This window comes from Gracilinanus agilis, chromosome 2 (assembly GCF_016433145.1).
Source record: "Gracilinanus agilis isolate LMUSP501 chromosome 2, AgileGrace, whole genome shotgun sequence".
NCBI lineage: Eukaryota > Metazoa > Chordata > Mammalia > Didelphimorphia > Didelphidae > Gracilinanus > Gracilinanus agilis.
In genome coordinates this window covers 104,535,851-104,556,512 of record NC_058131.1, presented here as the reverse complement: position 1 = coordinate 104,556,512, position 20,662 = coordinate 104,535,851, and the positions used below count along the sequence as shown (strand labels likewise).

The 20,662-nt window shown below is 34.9% G+C and overlaps 1 protein-coding gene across 3 annotated transcripts; it reads right to left on the bottom strand.

The window, feature by feature from the left end:
• Positions 1-105: 105 nt before the first annotated feature.
• Positions 106-11,640, bottom strand: CHAC2 (ChaC glutathione specific gamma-glutamylcyclotransferase 2). Of its 3 annotated transcripts, XM_044660662.1 has the most exons (3): positions 11,467-11,640; positions 3,585-3,620; positions 106-1,233 (listed from the first exon to the last, which is right to left on the bottom strand). In XM_044660662.1, the coding sequence occupies exons 1-3, from the start codon at positions 11,599-11,601 to the stop codon at positions 850-852; spliced, it is 555 nt and encodes a 184-aa protein (XP_044516597.1). In that variant the 5' UTR covers positions 11,602-11,640; the 3' UTR covers positions 106-849. The 3 variants fall into 3 exon arrangements, with proteins under 3 accessions (XP_044516597.1, XP_044516598.1, XP_044516599.1); XM_044660663.1 differs by lacking the exon at positions 3,585-3,620; XM_044660664.1 differs by lacking the exon at positions 11,467-11,640 and having other exon boundaries at positions 3,580-3,602.
• Between the last annotated feature and the right edge of the window lie 9,022 nt (positions 11,641-20,662).

Below are 20,662 nucleotides of genomic sequence, written 5' to 3'. Positions count from 1 at the left end.
AAGATAAGGTATAATACATAATTATTCACAGGAAAATTTTTATATGAAAATGTTAGTTTAGTTTAAGCTTAAAGGGACTGACAAACCTTGAAAAACACAGAGGAGTGAGGACTGAAATCTTTGTTTATTACACTATATATATATATACATAACAATCACATGCTAGTCTTAAGTTTTTGCATTTTTAACCATGGTTTGTTACAGAATTAATTTTACAAGCATAGATACATGCTACGGAATTTCAGGTTTCAGTTTGGTTCTCCAGTAATTTCAAAACAGTATTAACTTGGCAGGTTGGTAGATATAGAGATTGTTCTTCCACAATTGATGGCCTAGGGGTAAAATGTATTTGTTCTCCTAGGATATAGCTATTTGTACACTTGTATCAAAGGACAAACTTACCCACTATTTAATGTTTCCAAATTAATGAAGGGGAAGATGTGATATTAGAAAACTACTTTACTTTCTAAGGCTAAAACATAGCAAGAGTCCTCAGGTCATCTTGTTTCTCACCAAATTTAAAATTTATATTTGTATTTTGTTTAATATTCTCAAAACAGGATGCATACTGATTTCTTTAGCTGTATAATTCTAAAGAATATATTCCTAATGGAAAAAAGAGTCATTGTCTTATAGCTTAAGAGACTGGACCTTATTTAAATCTGATTAGCTGGGGACTTTTACAAATGCTTGAACACAGATGTGTATGTAGTTTTTCCATTTGCAGACTACAAATAGCAAACTATATTATCCTGAACACACCATTAAGAAAAAGATTATAAATGACATGTAGGAGAAACCATTACCCTGAAGATGCAATGTTTGTTTGCAAAATCAATGATTATCTCTTTATATGCAATTGAGGTTCTGTTTTCGTTCAGAAAGTTCCTTTACTAATTTTTCCAAGGAAAAGAGATGCTCATCTGCATCTTCTGGCACAAGATTCCTGATGGAATTTGCAAGTTCAAAAAGATATTCAGTATTTCTTCCACTAGGACCAGCTGCATTAAAAATCTGTTCAGCAATGTCTTCTAGAGGGGCTGGACCAAGGTAATTAGGATTATCACATGTTCCAATATATAATAGTACACTGAATGGTTTCATGGTGTGATCTTTTGGGTAGAAAATGACTGTTGTAGTCCTGTAGCCTCCTTTCTCTCTGAAATCCAGATATGCTTTCACTTCCTCTTCTTTTCCTGCTGGTAGACGGTATGCAACACCCCATACACAACCCTACAGAAGAATAAAAGTAGGCAAATTCATCTTATGTTTTAAAAGATAGGTAAAATATTTACAAAACATGGGAAAATATTATATCCAGAGTATTTTTGAAAATTTTAAATCATATTGAGGAGGCATCTTTAGGCATTAAGATTCTTTTTTGCTGTTGGCACAGTTGGGAAATAGTCTATGCTATTGTTTTTTCTTTCTTTCTTCTCTAATCTAGGATTGAAAAAGAGGGTCCAGTCACTTAGCCAGAGTAAGGGATAACCAAAGAACAGCTCATGTCTTACATTGATATCCTCATGTCAAAAAGGCATCCAGCATGCTGGTTGGACTCCATTGGTGAATTTACGGTAGGACATGGTTGAGTCATACAAGATGGACAGGCATAGGTAGGAAATAACCACATCAGTGGGATCACAGTTTCACTGGAGTATTTATATTTATTCTTAATTTATATTTAGTGAGACTGCAATGAAAGTGAATATATATATATATGCATATATATATATATTTATATATATTAAACATTTCTCTCCATATATCACTTCTCAGAAACAAGAGATTTTTATGCTACATGGTAACCAATAACCACTTTGTGAATTTTTTTCTTTTGCCTAAGTCTTTCAATAATATTTTGTAGTTTTCAATGAGTGGCTACAAGTGAAGGAAGTACCTTTAAAAAACAGCATCTTATTCTAGAATAATAGTCATCATTTTATTTTAAAATAAAACTATTTTTGGTGGTTGTCTATCCATTTTTATATAAAGAGAAGGCATAAAAAAACAAATAACTAAAGCAATGTACTTCTAACATTTGACTTGTTCAGTGGACATAGAGAAAGAGGACTGTTTTTTAATTTCTTGTGTTTAAAGTTAAAGCATATGCTAAGTTAGATACTTGATTAAAAATGTGAGAAAAGTGGAAGCTATAGCTATAAAGCTGGTGGAAAGCCTTTAGTCATTAAACTCTAGGTTGCTAATCATATTTTTGAATAGATAAATTGATTAAAGTGGTTTACAAAATCAAATGTCATTTATTAATTGTTCATTTTGGGGTTTATATTTACAATTTTTTGTTTAAAATCTTTACCACATAAAAACATGCATCAATGCATTTTCTAATTTATAGCATTAAATTGTTCATATTATAAAGTATGATGATGCATTTGCTTTATAAAATTAACTCTTCAATCTTATTTTTTGGAAAACTTTGTGAAATTAACCGTTAATCCCCCTAAACTGGTAAGTAAAAAAATTCCCTAGAAATTGAGGAATATGAACTACTTAAACATGTGGAGTTTCCTCATGTACAAAACATTGTCCTAAGGACTGTTAATAAAATTCAGTCAATAAAAGAAAGAATTGCCAAGCAGGTTGTTAATCTAATGATTAGATTGTCTTTGTAAATGGGGAATGACTTTAAAGTTGCATTGATTAATCATTATTATTTCTTTAAACCCTTACTTTCTTTCTTAGAACCAATACTAAGTATTGTTTCTAAAGGCAGAAGAATGGTAAGGTCTAGGCAACTGAGGTTAAATGACTTGCCCAGGGTCACACAGCAAGGAAGTGTCTGAGGCCACAGTTGAACCCAGGTTCTCCCAATTCCAGGCCTACCTCTCTATCCTCTGATCTACCTATATCTGTCCAGCATTGACTAATTATGAACAATTTAGCACTAGGGAGTTATGGAATAAAAATGAGCTTCCCTTAGACATCATGAGGTTGACACTCAGTTGATATTCTCTGACAGATTTATGGAAAGGTAGAAATCTATTTTTTAGTAAATCTGTTAAATGATAATGGTAGTCAGTTTGTGAGGTCATGTGGCATAATAGGTAGAGAACCAGCCTTGGGGACAGGAATACACACATATACAAACATCTCTATTTTTGTATGTGGATGTATATGTGTATGGATGGAATGTATTTTTGTTGTGGGACAGTGAGCTGATCTTCTCAAGGGACTTCTGACATTATAGATCTATCTTCAACCCCCACAAAAAATCTTTAACATTGTTTTTGTGATTTGAATGTCTAAATTTTTTTGAAGGAATGTTGTAAGTTTACTCAAATATACATTATTTTAAAAAACGCCTCAAAGTGTTTTATTTCATTTTGTTATTTATACCATGTCTACCTCTATATAACCATCTCCCCCTACAGACCTGAAACCAAACCAACGATCAAAAGGATGTCTTAACTTCAAATAACTGGGGATCCTAGAATTAGGATAGCCGTGCATTTCTCCGTCTATTATGCCACCTCCCTTTAGCACTTCTTTGCCCGTTTTGATTGCAGTGGGATACATTTCTTATAATTTCATATAGACATCTTTATAAAAAAACTGTACCATACCCCAGGATCTTCAACAAGAGTCACAACTCTTCCAGGCTGGAAAAAATTTCAAAAATATTTTTTTAAAAAAAGCCTTAAAATCTTTTAACCAATAAAAAATAAAACTGAATAGTACTATCAACCTATAGCTAAAATAGAAACATTATATACCAAGTTAATACAATCATGTTCAGCAAAGGACTTAGTTTTCATATTTTATAATATGAAGTGTATTGAATCAGAAAATATACTGATTTTTTTTCCCTAAAAGTCAGTGAATTTATATTGGTTGTATTATGATATAGATTGAAAACTAGAAAACATGGACAGAGATGATTCCAAAATTAAAGGCAAGGTGAGACAAACCACAAGTAAAACAAAACATTTGTTTATTTTTATAAGAAAGTTTGAAAGTAAAATTATGATATGCCTGGGTACCATTTTGCAGGGGGCACCAACAGAATAGAGGGAGCTTCTGCTAGAGAACTAGGTAGCCTGTATTTCTCAGAGGTCACGAGCTACTTTCTTCAGAAGAGCTGACTTTTAAGATTTATAAAGCACTTCATACATTCTCTCATTTAATCCTCACAGGGTAGTAATTAGAGGTATTATCATCTTCATTATATGCCTAGTATTTGCCAGAAGCAAGACTTGAACCTAAGTCTTCCTGATCCCAAGCTGGCCTATTCCTCTTTCCACCTCATCATTATGTTTTTCAAAAATTTTAACTCAACATAGTATTTTAAAAAAATAAAATTGCTATAAGTATTTCTAGTTTTCTGTTGTGCCACTTTCATTAATAAAAATTATAATTTTTAATAATGGTACATGTGGTTTCTTTGATAGTTTGAGTTTACTTAGTGTTTTGGAAATATTAAAAAACTTATTTATTTTCCAGATGAATTTCTTAAATGCCATAGATTATTTTAAAATCATCATTAACTTACTACATTACTTTTCAATATTGTATGGGGTAGGATGATACAGAAAAAGTAGGACAGTAGTTGGCAGAATCTCATGTGGAGTGGGGAAGATCTGGGTTCAAGTGCTATATCTGATATAATGGCTATGTGATCTGGGTAAGTCACTGTAACCTACTGATATAGAGACAACCTCTCTAAGACTAGAAGACCACACATTTTTGAGATTGAGAAACAATAGTCACCTAATCTAATCCACATATGGAAATAATTGCCACTATAATATACTCAATAAGTATTTGTCCAATTTCTGCTTGAAAACCTCCAGGGAGTGGGATCCTACCATCTTCCTAAACAATCCATTCTACTTTTTGGACAACTCTTAATTGTTAGGAAGGTTTTCCTGTTATTAGGTTTATTTGACTCTGCAGCCTTTACTTGTTTTTCTCTGCCTTTTGGGGCCAAAACAAGCCAAATTCTTGTTCCATGTGATTGCTTTTCCAAATCCTTGAACAAAGCTATCATGTCTCCTTGGAGTCAATGTATTTTCATATCATGAACTCAAAGCCCTTCATCAAGTAGACCTCCTCTGGACACTCTACTATATCAATGTGCTTTAAAAAGGTTTGGTGTATAAAACAGATCACAGCTTAAAAATGGGATTATGAGCTCCATTCCCTGAAAACTGTGAACTATGCCCCTCTAAATACAACCCAGATTATTTTTTTGGCTGCCACATCATACTACTAAATTATCTTGTACTTGCAGTTCACTAAGAAACCATGGGATCCTTTTCAGAACAATTGCTATCTTATCAAGCCTTCTCCATCATATTTTTGAAGTTGATTTTTTTTGTACTTAAGTGCAGACTTTACATTTATCCCTACTTTAATTATCTTCTTAGATGCTGTTTAATTCTGTACCCTAGAAGTGGCAAACACTGGGGGAATGAAAAATTAAAATGTAATTGGAAACTGTTTAAACAAACTAAATAAAACATAGATAACTTGACATTTTAAAAACAAAATCATTAAAACAGATAACTTTACATTTTAAAAACTAAGTCATTTTGTGGCCCACAGAGATCCTTGTGTAAGGACTAGTGGTCCCTATTTCTATTTGATACCACTGTTCTAGCCATTCAAGATTATTTTAGATCCTGGCAGTCCAGTGTTAAGTTATCCCTATAAGTTTTCTGTCATCTGCAAATTTGATGAAACTATCATCTATAACTTTACCCAAGATAGTGATAAAAATATTAAACAGTAAGGCCAGATACAGATCCCCAGAGTGTTCCACAAGAGATCTTCTGCCATACTGATATTGAACCATTAATAACTATTCTTTCAGGCTGGCTATAATTAGTTCTGAATCCATTTCACTGTATTACTATCTGATCTACATATCTCTTCATCTTTTCCACAAGAAAAGTATATGAGATTTTGTGAAAAGCTTTGCTAAAATTTAAGTAAATTACATCCATATCATTCCTCTGATCTAGATGTTTTTAGTTTGTTCTATTCTTAATTAAGCCATGATAAATCAAAGTTTATTCTTTGTAAAAACTGTTTCCTTGTCTAGATATTTGTTTAGAATAGTTGTGCTACCTCTCCTATTTTCCATGATCTTTCTGATGTCACCTCATATCTTGTTTTAGAATCAACACCCTCATATCTTGTTTTAGAATCAACACTAAGGATTAATTCCAAGGCAGTAGAGTAGTAAGGGATGGGCAACTGGGGTTAAGTGACTTGCCCCTAAACACACTGCTAGAAGTATCTGAGGCTAGATTTAAAACCAGGACCTTCTGTCTCCAGACCTGACTATGCACTGAGCCACCTAGCTGCTCCATCTCATTTTTCATTTTGTTGTGTCTCCAGCCTAAAGAATTAGCACTTCTGCTTTATTCTGTTATCAGTTATCATCCTATTGATCCAAGTAAAAATCCTATCTCTTCCTTAATTATCCTTTATTTCATAATATAACTTTGAAAACAATCCTTTTTGTTATCTTTAGGTGGAGAGCAGGTGTTGATATATATGTTAGTAGAGGGAATTTCCTTACTCAGGGAATTCTTGATCTTGATATTGATGAAAAATTAGTAGGGGGAAACAAATAAGACATGGTCCTCACCCTAAATGAACTTGGGGAGATAAAAACATATAGGAAATAAAGAGAATAAGTACTAAATTTTGTAGTCCAGATTATAAGTACTCTAGGAATTTATAAAGCAAATATCTTGAATGCTCATGATTAAGGTTTTTGTGGAGGTAAAACTGGGCCTTGTAATATGTAAAGAATTTAAATAGACACAGCATTAAATAGATGTCACTAAAAAGAACAGAAGCAGACAGTGGCATGACCAGAGAATAGTTAGGAAACCAGCCATCCCAGTTTTTAAGATCTTGCTCTCTCTTAGTTCTCCCACCTGTTGGACCACTTGCTTAATGCCAGAGGTTTTTATAACTTTGCTTGAACTTTATTCTAATCCCATCCTCATCTCTAGGTGTCCTCGAAGACTTTGTCTTGGGCCCTTTTCTCTTGTAGATTATAGGGCTTCCCAAGGTTTCAGTTTTCTCTGTGTAGATGACTTCCAGATCCAGGCTTATTCTCTTTCAAATTTTAATTCTGAATGACCACTTTCCTTTTAGGATCAATAACTGCATTTTCCAGAGATTCCAAAGAAATCATAAACTCGATCTGTAGAAAATGGAACTTATTGCTTTCTATTCCTAAACCAACTCCTACCTCTCAAACTTCTCTATTTCTTTTGAGGGCTTATCTGCCATTTTTTTTTTTAATCACTAAGGTTCACAATCTTAAGAGTGAGCTTCAATTTGTAGATGCTACTTCCACATCTCATGTCCTATTCTCTTCATTCACATCAATAAAACTTTATTAAGTATCTACTATATGCCAGGCCTTATGCTAAGTATATACAAAAAAGCAGCAAAAAAACAGTCCCTGCCCTCAAGACACCTAACAAGTTCATATATTCAATTAGCTCTGGCCTGGACTACTATAGCAGCTTCCTAATTGGAATTTTGGTATTTAATCTTTCCTCTCTTCATTATATCTTCTACATTGCTGCCAAAATGATCTTTCTCAAGTGAAAGTCTGACCATGACCTTTCATTGCCCCATGACATTTAGTGATTTGCTACTTCTGGGATAAAATACAAAAACCTCTGGCATTGAAAACCCTTCACAAGAATGGCTCCAGCCCATTTTTTCCCCAACTTTTTGCACTTTATTCCCCTTCACATAGCCAAAATAGTCTCCTTGCTTTTCCATCTTCTATCTAGTTCCCTGAGAGGTGGCACTATGTCTGGCTCATAATAGTCTAATACAAAATGACTGCTGATTGATTGAATTTGCATAGGCTGTTGGCTAGAATTCATTTCTTCATTTCTGCCTCTTAAAATCCTTAGCTTCTTTCAAGGTTCAACTCATGTGCTTCCTATGGGAAACCTACTTTATCCTTCTACTTGTTAGTACTCTCCTTCTCTAAGCCTTTTAATGTCATCTGCATGGTTTAGATAAGTAGCCCTTGAACCATGTCTTAAAGGTCTAATTTAGGCCTTGATCAGGTCCACATCCCACCTAAAGTAGTTAAATGATTTTCCCAAGATAACTGATAAGTATCAGAGCTGGGATTAGACTCTTAAGTCATGATTCCAAATCTAGTGTTCCTTCTACTACTCTATAATAAATGGCCAGGTGAAATAATGCAAAATAGTTTTGAGAGATCTAGAATGAAAATCAATAGGATTTAAAAAGAGAAGGGATCTTCAGCATAAGCTAATCGGTTCTTTCACTTTTACAGAGAGGAAAAGCTGATGCCCTGTTAAAAACTGGTCTTCTGACTTCAAATCCAATTACATTCTGATAGGTTTATCATCTCAGGGATGGCCACCAGATGAACTATTTTTTCAGTCATTGCAGTGTGAGACTATTCATTAAGGCACCCACATCTATGAAATCACATTTTTAGGTCTTGAACTATAGAACTTAATACTTTAAAAATAAATTTCCTTTGTGAAAGGGGATAATTTAAAACTAGGTTAAATTATCTGAAACCCATGGCTGTGCAAAACCTTTCAAAGGGTCAATTTTTATTTTGTTTGACTGAAAAAGTATTTCAAGAATATTCCTAATAGACATAGAAATGCTGATCAGCAAATATGTATTGCATATTAACCTGTTTCCTTCCTTTTGATATTGTGTAAAAATGCCATTTCACATTAGAAAAATAAACCACGTTTGGGGTGATGACTCATTGTGATATTAAGTATCTTGATTCCATTTATTAAAAAATTATAAAATAAATGCATATTTAGCATTTTGGCTTTAGTGTCTTCATATATAAAATGAAGCAACTGGGATTAGTTGGTTTCTAAGGTTCCTTCTAGCCCTAGATTTATGATTTTAAGTGTCAAAGCACTGTATGGACATAAACTATTTTTACATATTACATTGTTAATGATTAGATGCTATTATTTACTGAATCATTGGGAGTATATATGCTGCTTTAAATTGCTCAACCTGTTAGCATCTATATCACTTCTAATTTGCTGGATATATTTGCAATCTGTTGTATCATTTGTCAAGAGTACTTAGAATCTATAAAACATTGACCACTTATATAATCAAATTAGTGTAAGATTTCAAAGTGAAATTATGATGTATATTTTTCATATTTCTTTGGTTAGATCTAACTTGGAAAATGATTAACAGCAAAAGGAAATTTAATTTACAGGTTATTTTAAGTAAAAGAATAAGTAGAACTGCAGGGGTTTTATACCTTTCCACCTTTGATCAACTTATGTATGAAAATAATCAATTACTATTTTTATATATTTGATTGTTAATGATTAGATGCTTTTATTCACTAAATCACCAGGAGTCTATATGCTGCTTTATTACTCACATTAATGATTGCTAATGATCACATCAAAGTAAATCTTTTACTAGAAATAGATGTTGGCTTTTGTGTGTGTGTGAGGTAGTCTTTTCTTCATTTTTGAAACCTGAGGTTTTTCCTACTATTTTGAATGATCAAACTCTCTGTCCTTTGTCTTCTGTGATAGTTACTGATGCCAATAGCAGATTCATTTAAAAAGATTAATAAAGCAGCTGGTATGCTAGTGAAAATTATTTCAAAATAGATTTTAATGTGGAAAAGTTAAATGTTAATCAGTCTTGAATAATTTTTAAAAAATCAATATTTGTTTTCTGAAATTTCTGTTGGTCTACATTATTTGCATTGGCCTCACTATTTAAGTATTATCTCATCCTCAATCTTTAACTTCTCCCTGTACATATCAACAACCTAAGGAGAAATCAAACCTTAGGTAAATTGTAGGTGGAAAGTGTTTAGCATTTACTTTTTGATGTCATAAAATTCTGCTTCCCCACTTCTGATCATTTGCTTTCACAACCTATAACTTAAGACTTAGGTATGGATCCTGTCTCTGACACTTACTAGTTCTGTGACTATAAACAAGTCAGTAAGCCTTAAGTATAAAAAATGGAGACAATACTTCTTACGTTGTGAGGATGAAATGAGGGTTTGTAAATTTTGTAAACTTTAAAACCTAAATAAGTGTCAGCTACTGCTATAATTCTGGCGTAAAGCCCTGTCGTTTTTTCTTCTCCCATTTCAAACTGCATCCTTAAATATATATCCTTTTAAAAAACTTGTCCCTTTGGTTGTTCATTTACCCGATGGATTGAAAAAGTTTAAAAAATAAAAACAAAACTCTGGGCAATGGTTCTCCTGTCCCAGCATCTGAAAGGTGAATATGAAAACAATTATTAGGTTGAAATCCTACCTCTGACCCTTAAGCTTTATAAGACTGTGTGAGTAAATCACTTCACTTTTCTGAGACTAAATTTCCTAATCTGCAAAATGAGGATGACATTTGCCCTACTTCCTATGCTTGTAAAGAATGTACTTTGCAAAAAGGAAACTTAAATTTGAGTAACTTATCTTAAGAAGTTTCATCAATCTATAATGTTATTATATATAATTATTATATATTGTTTATCAATATTTAAAAGGATGAAAGGGATCATCAGATTTAGAGCTCTGTTTTCAAAACTTTATTTTCTTCAAGAATAAATGATATAAATCAAACATTTAAGGCAATATAAAACTGACTTAGATAAGAGAGGAATGCTCATAAATGAGGATTGTAATGGTTGAGAAGAAGATAATAGGAAGGATAAAGGAAACAAAGTTTCCTTAATTTAGCATTAGTGAGGAAGTAACAGAAAAATATACATTGGTTAATTAGTGATTCTATTTATCATCAAGTGCATTCAGTAAATGGCTTTCTCAGTAGTGACAATGACAATTGCTTTCCTTTTGATCACTCATTCAAGTCTAATTTGAGCACCCTGAGTAGTTTGTAAAAGTTCTGTCTTTTATAACAAATTATAACAAATAGTGTATATTTGAATCCAAATTAGTACAGGTTTTAATGGCAGAATGTAGAAATTTCCAGGCTAAATGCCTGGAAATTACTGGAAAACATATTGTGGCCAAGTTGATTTCAGTGCTGCTTGATAAGACAAGTTAAATTCACCTGTTTGGTCTTGTTGTGACTTGACCCCATGAAACCTCGTTTTAGCACCAAAACCCAATAGTGGAGGCCACTTCCTAGATTATAAACCCTATATATTTTGCCTCTGCCACAGCGACTTTTCCAAAAGTAAGCAATGCCTCCTCGGTAACAGTTAACATCCCTGTTTTTCTCCTTAAATGCATTTTGGGGTAATTTGGGCTTGTAGGTACTTAAGGAGGATGCAGACAGGACTGAGTAGAATAACTTTGTCTTGGCGTCCCTGAAGCTTTAACGGTGGAGAAAGTGTGTGTGTGTGTGTTTGTGTGTGCTATGGAGGGGGGTGTCAGGGTCGCTAGGGGTGAGCTGGGGCCCGGGTGGGAAGGGGCAGCAGCGGAGGTCGGGGCTGGTTCCTCACCTTGCCGGGGACCCCGCGGTGGTCGGTGCTGCCCTGCCAGAAGCGCCGGCTGTAGCCTGTGATGGACCCGACCAGTTTGTCCTGATAGGGGAAATCCACCTTCCAGATGAGGGACCCATAGCCGAAAACCCACATTTTCCTCCGCAGTCTCTTCCCCTCTCCAGCCTCCCGAGCCCCTCGTCTCCCGGAGCGGCAACTAACCGGCTATCCAGGCGTAGGCGTGACGGCTGCGCAGCCGCGGGTCACGCAAGGCATTCTGGGAAATCTGTCTTCAACTTCTCTGAGCCTGTTTCTTGAGGATTCAATTTTTCTGTATTCTTGGTTCAAGAAGAACTGAGGCTTTTTCTCTTCGTAGGACTACAGACTTCAATATTTCTTCTTGTCTCTTTTCCCTGTCCGTTTTGTGTGCCGGGAACTACCATGCCCACAATGCTTTTCGGGAAGTGGACTTTCCTCCGCCTCGGCCCCCCTCCAACCATTAGGGGGGCGGGGGATGGGGGGGGAAGTTGTTGTTGAAGCCCGGAGGGCTGGCACCTGGCGCTGTCCAGATTAGGGCCGAGGGAGGTGCTGGCTCCGGAGGAGAGACGCTGTGTACTGCTCCAGAATTTGGATTTCTGCCCAGGCACCACCTCTCCAGGAGGCTGTTTACAGCAACTTCGTTTCTGCTTATGTTTTTGTCTCAAAAAACAAAGTTTGGAGAGGAGTTTGGTTAGCAGCTGTAGACTCTTCCCCTATCCTCCTTGCTTTCATATGGCATTGTAAGTTTTACAAATGGCCTTTTTTCCACTGTAAGGATGTCCCTGGTTTAGTGGAGACAGCTCTGGTCTTTGTGTCGAGACGTCTGGGTTCGAATCGCGACTGACACACTAGCTGTGACTCTGAGCCTCATTTTCTTCATCTGGAAAAGGGAATGATAAAAGGGCTGATTTTATTACAGAATTCCTTTGAAAATCAAGTAAGATAACGTGCGTAAATCCCTTTGCAAACTTTAAAATGCTTATATGTCAATTCTATGAGTGCAAATATTTTATAGATGAAGTACCAGAGGCCAAGTGATTTCTCCATGGTCACCCCAAAGCTCATAAATATCCAAGCTGAAATTTGAGCCTCTCTGCTTCTTGACTGCAAGTCTGAGCCTCTTCCTTCTTTGCTGTTTTGGTGTTAAAATGTTGCACTTTAAATTTTGGTTGTGATTCTTTATGAAGGATGGTCTCTTGCTCCTGATTCCTAGATGGAAATGGTCACATTTTATTACTAGTTTGTATTAGTACTAGTTTGGGTCCTCAAACATTGTCATAGAACTTGGTGTCTTTTCCCCCCTGCATTTTATTTTCTCAAATTACATGTAAAAAAATTTCTTTTAGTATTTCTAAAATTGTCTTCCTCTTACCCTTCCCCCTTCTCGAGAAGGCAAGCAATTTTATGTAGATTATTCATGTGCAGTAATGCAAAACATTTCCATATTAGCCACACTGCAAGAGAAAATAAAGTCCAAAAAAAAATCCTCAAGAAAAAGAAATGCTTCCTTCTGAATTCAGACTCTTATCACTTCTTTCACTGGAATTGACTAGTATTTTCCTTCTGAATTGTCTTGGATCATTGTATTCAGAATAATTAAATCATTAACAGTTGATCATCATACAATATTGCCATTATTTCCTACAGTGTTTTTGTTATGGTTCTGTTCAATTCACTTTGCTTCAGTTCATACAAGTCTTCTCAGGTTTTTTTTGAAAGAATCCTACTCAGCATTTCTTATAGAACCATAGTAGTCCATCACATTCATATGCCACCTTCTTCAGCCATTTTCAGTTGATGAGTATCCTCTCAATTTCCAATTCTTTGCTATCATATAAAGAGCTGCTATAAATATTTTTGTACATATAAGGCCTTTTCCTTTGATCTCTTTGGTATAGAGAGCTAGTAGTAGTAGCATTGCTGGGTCAAAGAGTATGCATAGTTTTATAATTCTTTGGGCATAGTTCCAAATTGCTCTCCAGAATGGTTGGATCCATTCACAACTCTAGTAGTGCATCAGTGTTCCAATTTTTCCACATCCCCTCCAACATTTGGCATTTCCCTTTTTCTGCCATATTAGCTAAACTGATAAATATGAGGTTATATCTCAGAGTTGTATTAATTTGCATTTCTTTAATCAATAGTGATGTAGAGCATTTTTAATATGGCTATAAATAGCTTTGATTTCTTCTTCTGAAAACTGCCTTTTCATACCTTTTGAGCATTTCTTAGTTGGAGAATGACTTGTAGTCTTAAAATTGTGCTCACATCTCTATTTGAGAAATGAGAACTTTATCAGAGAAATTTACTCTAAATAATTTCCCCCAGTTTCCTATTTTCCTTAAAATTTGGCTGTGTTGGTTTTGTTTTTGCAAACCCTTTTTAATTTAGTGTCATTAAAATTACCCATTTCATATCCTGTAATGCTACATCCCTTGTTTGTTTATAAATTCTTTCTTTTTCCATAGATCTGACAAGTAAATTATTCTATACTCTGCTAATTTGCTTATCTTATCATCCTTTGTGTCTAAATCATGAATCCATTTTGACTTGGTATATCTTGGAATACTGTGTGAGATGTTGGTCCAGTGGTTCCCAAACTTTTTTGGCCTACCACCCCCTTTCTAGAAAAAAATATTACTTAGCCCCCTGGAAATTAATTTTTTAAAAACTTTTAATAGCAATTAATAGGAAAGATAAATGCATCTGTGGCCATCACTGCCCCGCCCCGGATTGCCGCAGCATCCACCAGGGGGCGGTGGTGCCCACTTTGGGAATCACTGTCTATACCTACTTTTTGCCAAATCTCTTCTCAGTTTTCTTAGCAATCTTTGTCATATAGTGAATTTTTGTCCCCAAATCTTGGATCTTTGTATTTGTTAAACACTAGATTGCTATGATGTTTTACTACTGTTTATTGTGTACCCAATCTAATTCACTGATCGATTACTCTGTTTATTAGCCAGTACTAGATTGTTTTTGATGATTATTGCTTTGTAATTGTTGTTTAGTTATTTTTCAGTTTCAGACTCTTCATGATCCCATTTAGGGTTTTCTTGGAAAAGCTATCAAAGTGATGCCATTTCCTTCTCCAGCTCATTTTATAGATGAGGAAAACTGAGGCATACACAGTTAAGTGACTTGCTCAGAGTCACATAGCTAGTAAGTGTCTGAGGCCAGATTTGAACTCAGGAAGATGAGTCATTCTGCTGCCCACCACTTTGTAATACAGCTATCTCTTCCACTTCTCAATTTTCTCTTTGAAGTTTTGATATATTGTGGGTTGACATTAGAAATTAAATGGGAATTTTCTTTTTTTTTTTGAGTTTTGTGGAAGCTGAAGATAACACATAAAGGCCAGTGGACAACACAGAAAAAGCTTAGGAACTCAGAAATGTTAAAATATATGTATAACATTATATAATGTCAATATATTTTATCTTTTAATACAATAAATATACACAATTTCCTTTTTAAAGTTAAAATAAGTAAAAAGTTAAAGGTTGCAAAAAGAACATGAAAGCTAGCAGATTACACACAAAGACTAGAAATGTAGCTATCTTAAAAAGTTTAACTTATAAATGCATAGAATGTGTGTACTGTTATGTATAATATTACCTGTACAGTGTATATTTTACAATTTAATAACATAAATGAACAGCTATAAAAATTTTTTCTTAAAATTAAATTTGTAGTAAGAGGACTGTGGTTTTCCACTTTATTTTTGGGATGTTCAACATGTTTATGGTAGTCTCTCATGTGACATCTCATGGGGACCTTGCAGTGACATTTGCATTTTGAATTTCTCATATCTTATGCCATAATCTATTAAAATCATGAGTTCCACGCATAGTGTTCTTAGTGATTTGGAAAGTGATCTCAAGAAACAAAGAAAGTGATAAACATGAAGAAAAAGTAGAATATTCTTCTTTAAGGCAAAATAACTGCTGAGGTTGGCTTCCATTGTGATATTAATGAGTTGACCATAAAATCTATCAAGAAAAAAGAAAAGGCAATCTGTGAAGCTGTTGTTCTAGCTACACAGACAATTGCAAATAATTTGCATAAACCATGGAAATCCCATCTCAAGAGGAAAGTGCAGCATTCTTTTTGTGTAGGATTGTTAGAAAAACGACATTCTGGTAGACTCTAGCATCATACCAAAAAAAAAAAAAAAAAAAAAAGGCTAAGTCTTTACATGATTCCCTAAAGGAAAATGAATGTGAAAAACTTATCCTAATGGATTTTCAGACCAGCAAAGTCTGGTTTGAAAGTGAAAAATAAAATTATCTGGAACAATGTAAAACTAATGGGAGAGTAGATCAAGAAGCAGCTAGAGTTTCCTGAACCTCTGAAGAAATTGAAGAGAAAGACTATAAACTAGAACAGATATTCAGTGTTGATGAAATTGCCTTATATTTGAAAAAAAAATGCCTCAGACGACATATATCAGCCAAGTAGAGAAGTGAGTCCTAGGTTTTAAAGCCCAAAGGGATAGAGCTCTTTTGTGCTGTCATGAGGTTCATAATAAAGACAGCTCTGATATATCAAACTGCTAATCCTTGACATTTGAAAGGAAAGGGCAAATACCTGCTACCTAACTTCTTGATGTTCAAAAGAAAGCATGAATGACTGAGAATTTAATACTTGTTCTTGCCCTTTTTCTTTTTCTTGACACCCTAAAATCAGCCTTGAATTTTAAAGGGAGAGTTTTGACACTAAGTTTGATTAGTTTGGATTGGATTGATCCTGAATGGATTAAGTTATAACCTGTTTCATTCTCTGGTCACATCAAGACAGTGGGAGAGGAGGAGAACTGACATGCATAGGGATGCTGGAGACCTTGAGACTCCCTGTTATCTGGAAGACCTGCTTCCTGCCCAGATTAAGGTTGGAGCCCTCCAATCAGAGAGGCTCAGAAAAGTGACACCATAAGCACCATAAATGGGACTAGGGAAAGGAAATAGAACTCTGTTGCCTTTGGACCATAGAGAGGGGAGGTGGCTAGGAAAGCCCCAGTGGCCTAAGGTTGGTGCAGATTCCTGGGGGAAGAGGTTTGCAAAGGGAACAACTGGCCACATGTAGCTAGTGTCTTTTCTTTCTCTGGCCCACTTTTTACTATTTAATAAGTAATTATAAATTAAAATACATTTCCCAAGAATTTTAACATGACCAAAGCCTTTTTTTGGACTGGTTCCATAAGTGATTCGTGCTGGGAGTTAGAAAATATTTTGCCAACAAGGGATTACCCTTTAAAGCTGCACTGCTTTTGGACAATGCCCCAGGCCACATGAATTCCAAGCTGAAGGTGTTGAAGTCCTGTTACGATTAAAAATGATAAAGACTGATATAAATATAGAAATTAGTAGTTTAATTAAAGCCATGCTGATGCTGAAAATATATATAAGACCGTGCCTATCTTTTACATTTACAGCTGGAGCCCATCTTCTAGCCAGCCCTCAGGGAGGTCCAAAGCCCTTAGTTTCGGATCTCCTCCCATTTAAACTGTCCTATGTGTGGGGACACCTGCGTCCCCACGCCCAAAGAACCGGAAACTGGAAACCCATTGGACCATGGGAAATGTAGTTTGATAGTCCCCACGTGTCCATAGAAAAAATATATATATACTTTTAAATGGCATCTTCCAAATTCCTCTCTAACTATTGTAGTTTCAAGACCTTTGTGGGTATAAGATGTTTTGTAAAATGATCACTTGGGGTGACTAGGCACCCAAAATGATCATCAGCGGGGATTGTGTAAATAGAATTAGCTCTAGCCCATTCATAGTTAAACTCTTACTTACCCTAAGCATAGAAATGATGTAATCCTCACCTCCCTTAATGTGGAGGGGGGACGAGTTACCCACACGTGACAATTACAAATCAAGAATAAGGGACTGCCCTTTGGGCAGTCCAAATCAATGTAGAGACTGCCATTTGTCCACTTGAATTAGAGGTGGACCCACCGGAAGTGACGAAAGACACTATCTCTTTAAGTATGTTGGATACTTCCTGTGGAGGCAGATCCCACCTTGAACTTAGTGCTGAAGGAGCTCCTGAGACCACAGACAGCTTCTACTCAGCATGGTCACGTGGGCAAGTTAGGCTGATTTCCTTGGCCTACCTAGGCCGCTTCCAAAACTCTGCCTTAAGTAGGCACTAGCCTATCTGGTTGCTAGACCTTGTGGCTTGCAGCCTAATTTATTTAGCCTTTTAACCTTCTCTCATCCAGGCCTCGCAGGCCTGGACTAACCTCTCCCTTTCTCTTTATTCCTATACTTTACTTTCCTAATAGTAAATAAATTGCCTTAACCCGATGCTGACTTGGGTCTGATTTAATTACGGAATCAACCTGAATTGTTGATTCCTGGTGGCCACAATTTAAATACATATCTATAAAATACCTAAATTTCCCTCTTACTCTATATGCCAACTAATACAATTTCTCAGTCTCTTGTTGGGGGTGGTGGTGTGATATATGGACATTTATAGCACATTACACATACTCTTCAATGGAGAGGATTACAGAAATTGCTGAGATGAAAAATTTTATGTGGATTTTCCAGATTTGGGGAGAGGGTAGAGTACTATGCTTCTAACCCCTACAATGTGAAAGGGATACCTGTACAGTTTGAGATCTGATACTGCTAGGCTGCCTTTCTTTTCCATTTTTTTTACTTCCCCCCCTCCCCCATTGATATTCTTGGCTGGACCTACTTTATCATATTTATTTTCTATTTGTTATATTTGTTATAGTAACTATTATTTTACCAACTGCCATTTAAGGGCAGTCAGGGACTGTTATTTTTCATAATTTTATCACTAGAACCTTACTTCTGTGTTGATACAACACATTGCATTGATTTGAATGAATACTATCAGGATTTCTTTTGTTGCCTTTTTATGAGCTAGTATATCAGGCAAAATTTGACATCAATTTTCCTTTCAGTGGAAATGTGGTTTGTAGATACACAACTCTACCTTAATTTACTTCCTTGCTTCCCTTTGACTCATATTCTTAACCCTCAGAAATCTTGAGAAAAACTAGGACAGTTTACTGTAAATATAATTACTTCTACCTTCTCAGTTACTCGACAGTATAGTTGATTATATCTTAGAGAATGAGAATAATTCCACAAAGATGTATGTATGAAAAGAGAGTCTGTCAAATTATTGTCTCATTTTAGGAAACTCAAAGATAATATGGTTTTTGCTTTTATAAGAAAACGGCCTCCAAGCAGCCAAGTTCAAGTGAATATAATTTTTGTCCTTGGAAAGAAAATTACCAAATGCAAGAGTAACAATGTGAATGAGAAGGGCACCCCACTGTAGAAAAAGTATGTATTTTTAAAAAAAGACATCAGAGGTTTTTTTTAATAGTCTTTTGGTATTGCTATTCAATTATGCAAAAGAAGTTTAGGTATTTTTCAGCAAATAATATATTTTCACCTATTATCTCAGCTTTTTAAACAGCCAGGAGCAAATGAGAGGCTAGGAAGCTATCATATCCTTTCTGACATTTCCTTAAATTATGAACTATTATTGATAGCATAGACAATCACATTACTATACTTTAAAGAAGAGTTAAAGTTGTATGGCTTTAAGCTATCTGATACCAGGTTTATTTTGCACTAAAGAATGGTACAATGGAACAATGCAAGATTTGGGGTTAGAGGACCTGGTTTTGGGTTAGAGGACCTGGTTTTGAATTTTATTTTTACCATTATCTTTTTTTATGTATGTTACTGGGAAGCAAATCACTTGTCTTCAGTTTCCTCATTTGTAAAATGAGGAAATTGAACTAGATGGAGGTCATTTCCAATTCTTATTTCTATGATCCTAAATTCCAGTTTGTGGCATAGTAGGACATTAGTAAATGCATTTTATTGGTTGGTTGATATTTTTGAAGAGGCTCACTGTGTTCACCATGTAGTATAGTAGATAGAGAATATGTCTTGGAGTCTCAAAGACCTGAGTTCAAGTTCTGCCTCACATATTGGTATGACCTAGGCAAGTCACTTAACTAATGAATGCTTTTGGAGGCAACTTTTTAAGACTAAGTTTCAGAAATGGTGCATATACAATCACAGATCCAGTCCCATTCAATCCTAACTTTTTTCATTTGTGTTCTGCTTTCATTTCCTAAGTTAATAAGATATTTTGTTATTGAATTGCTTTGCTTAAGATTGTCCCAATGATATGTTTCAGCTCACATGTTATGATTTGTTAGCTTGTACATCTAGCAATGGAAATTTTTAGTTTAGAATTTTTGTATTTGCTTTGGCCACTTGGCTTTCAGTTAATATAGCACAAAATCAGTTATACCTTATACTTTGTTCTGTCATACTAGTTAAATTTTTTTCTCAGTTTCAAAGTCTACCAGATCTATCCCATCTTTGTCTTTGTCTTTGGTAAGACTTCTAAAATTAGCATCTTTAGACAAACCCTTCTTAAAATTGTGATTTTATTTTTGGTTTTAAATGATTCTAAAAAGAATTACTTGACTTTCTTCTTCCAAGTGCCTTCCTCAAAAATATTTATAAATTTTGAGCCAGTTATATGTAATGTTTTCAAATTATCTTTCTTTTGATTGATCTAGTGATTACTTGTCTAACTACTATATAGTTGATATCATCTTTTCCTCACATAATTGAGGACCTCTTTCAACTTAACATTTCCTCTTTTTGTAACCTTTAAAGAAATCCAAAACTCTAACCTTTTGTTTTTAGAATTGATACTTAATATCAGTTCCAAGGTGGCACTGTGACAAGGTTAAGTGACTTGCCCAGGGTCACACAGGACATGTCTGAGACCAGATTTTACTCCAGGTCCTCCCATTTCTAGGCCAGAGACTCTATCCACTGAGTCACCTAGCTGCCCTCATCTCCTATCTTTTATAGAAAAAGAACCCATACCCTAAGAGTGGTGGTGTGAAACAAGAAGGAAGTATTCTGAGTAGAAGGATATGAGTTCACAAAAAATTATTTTTATTTATTTTGTTACGTATTTCCCAGTTACCTTTAAAATAATTTTTTAACATTTAAAATATTTTTTGAGTTTCAAATTTTCTCTATCCCTCCCGCTTCTACCTTACCCATTGAGAAGGTAAGCAATATATCAACTACACATCCAAAGTTATGCAAAACAAAATTCCATATTAACTATTTTGCAAAAACAAA

Coding starts and splice junctions, on each gene's coding strand:
- CHAC2 (XM_044660662.1), bottom strand. CDS start 11,601: ATGTGGGTTTTCGGCTATGGGTCCCTCATCTGGAAGGTGGATTTCCCC. Junction 3,621..11,466: donor ACCGCGGGGTCCCCGGCAAG/GTGAGGAACCAG, acceptor AATTTTTTCCAG/CCTGGAAGAGTTGTGACTCT. Junction 1,234..3,584: donor CTCTTGTTGAAGATCCTGGG/GTATGGTACAGT, acceptor ATTCTTCTGTAG/GGTTGTGTATGGGGTGTTGC.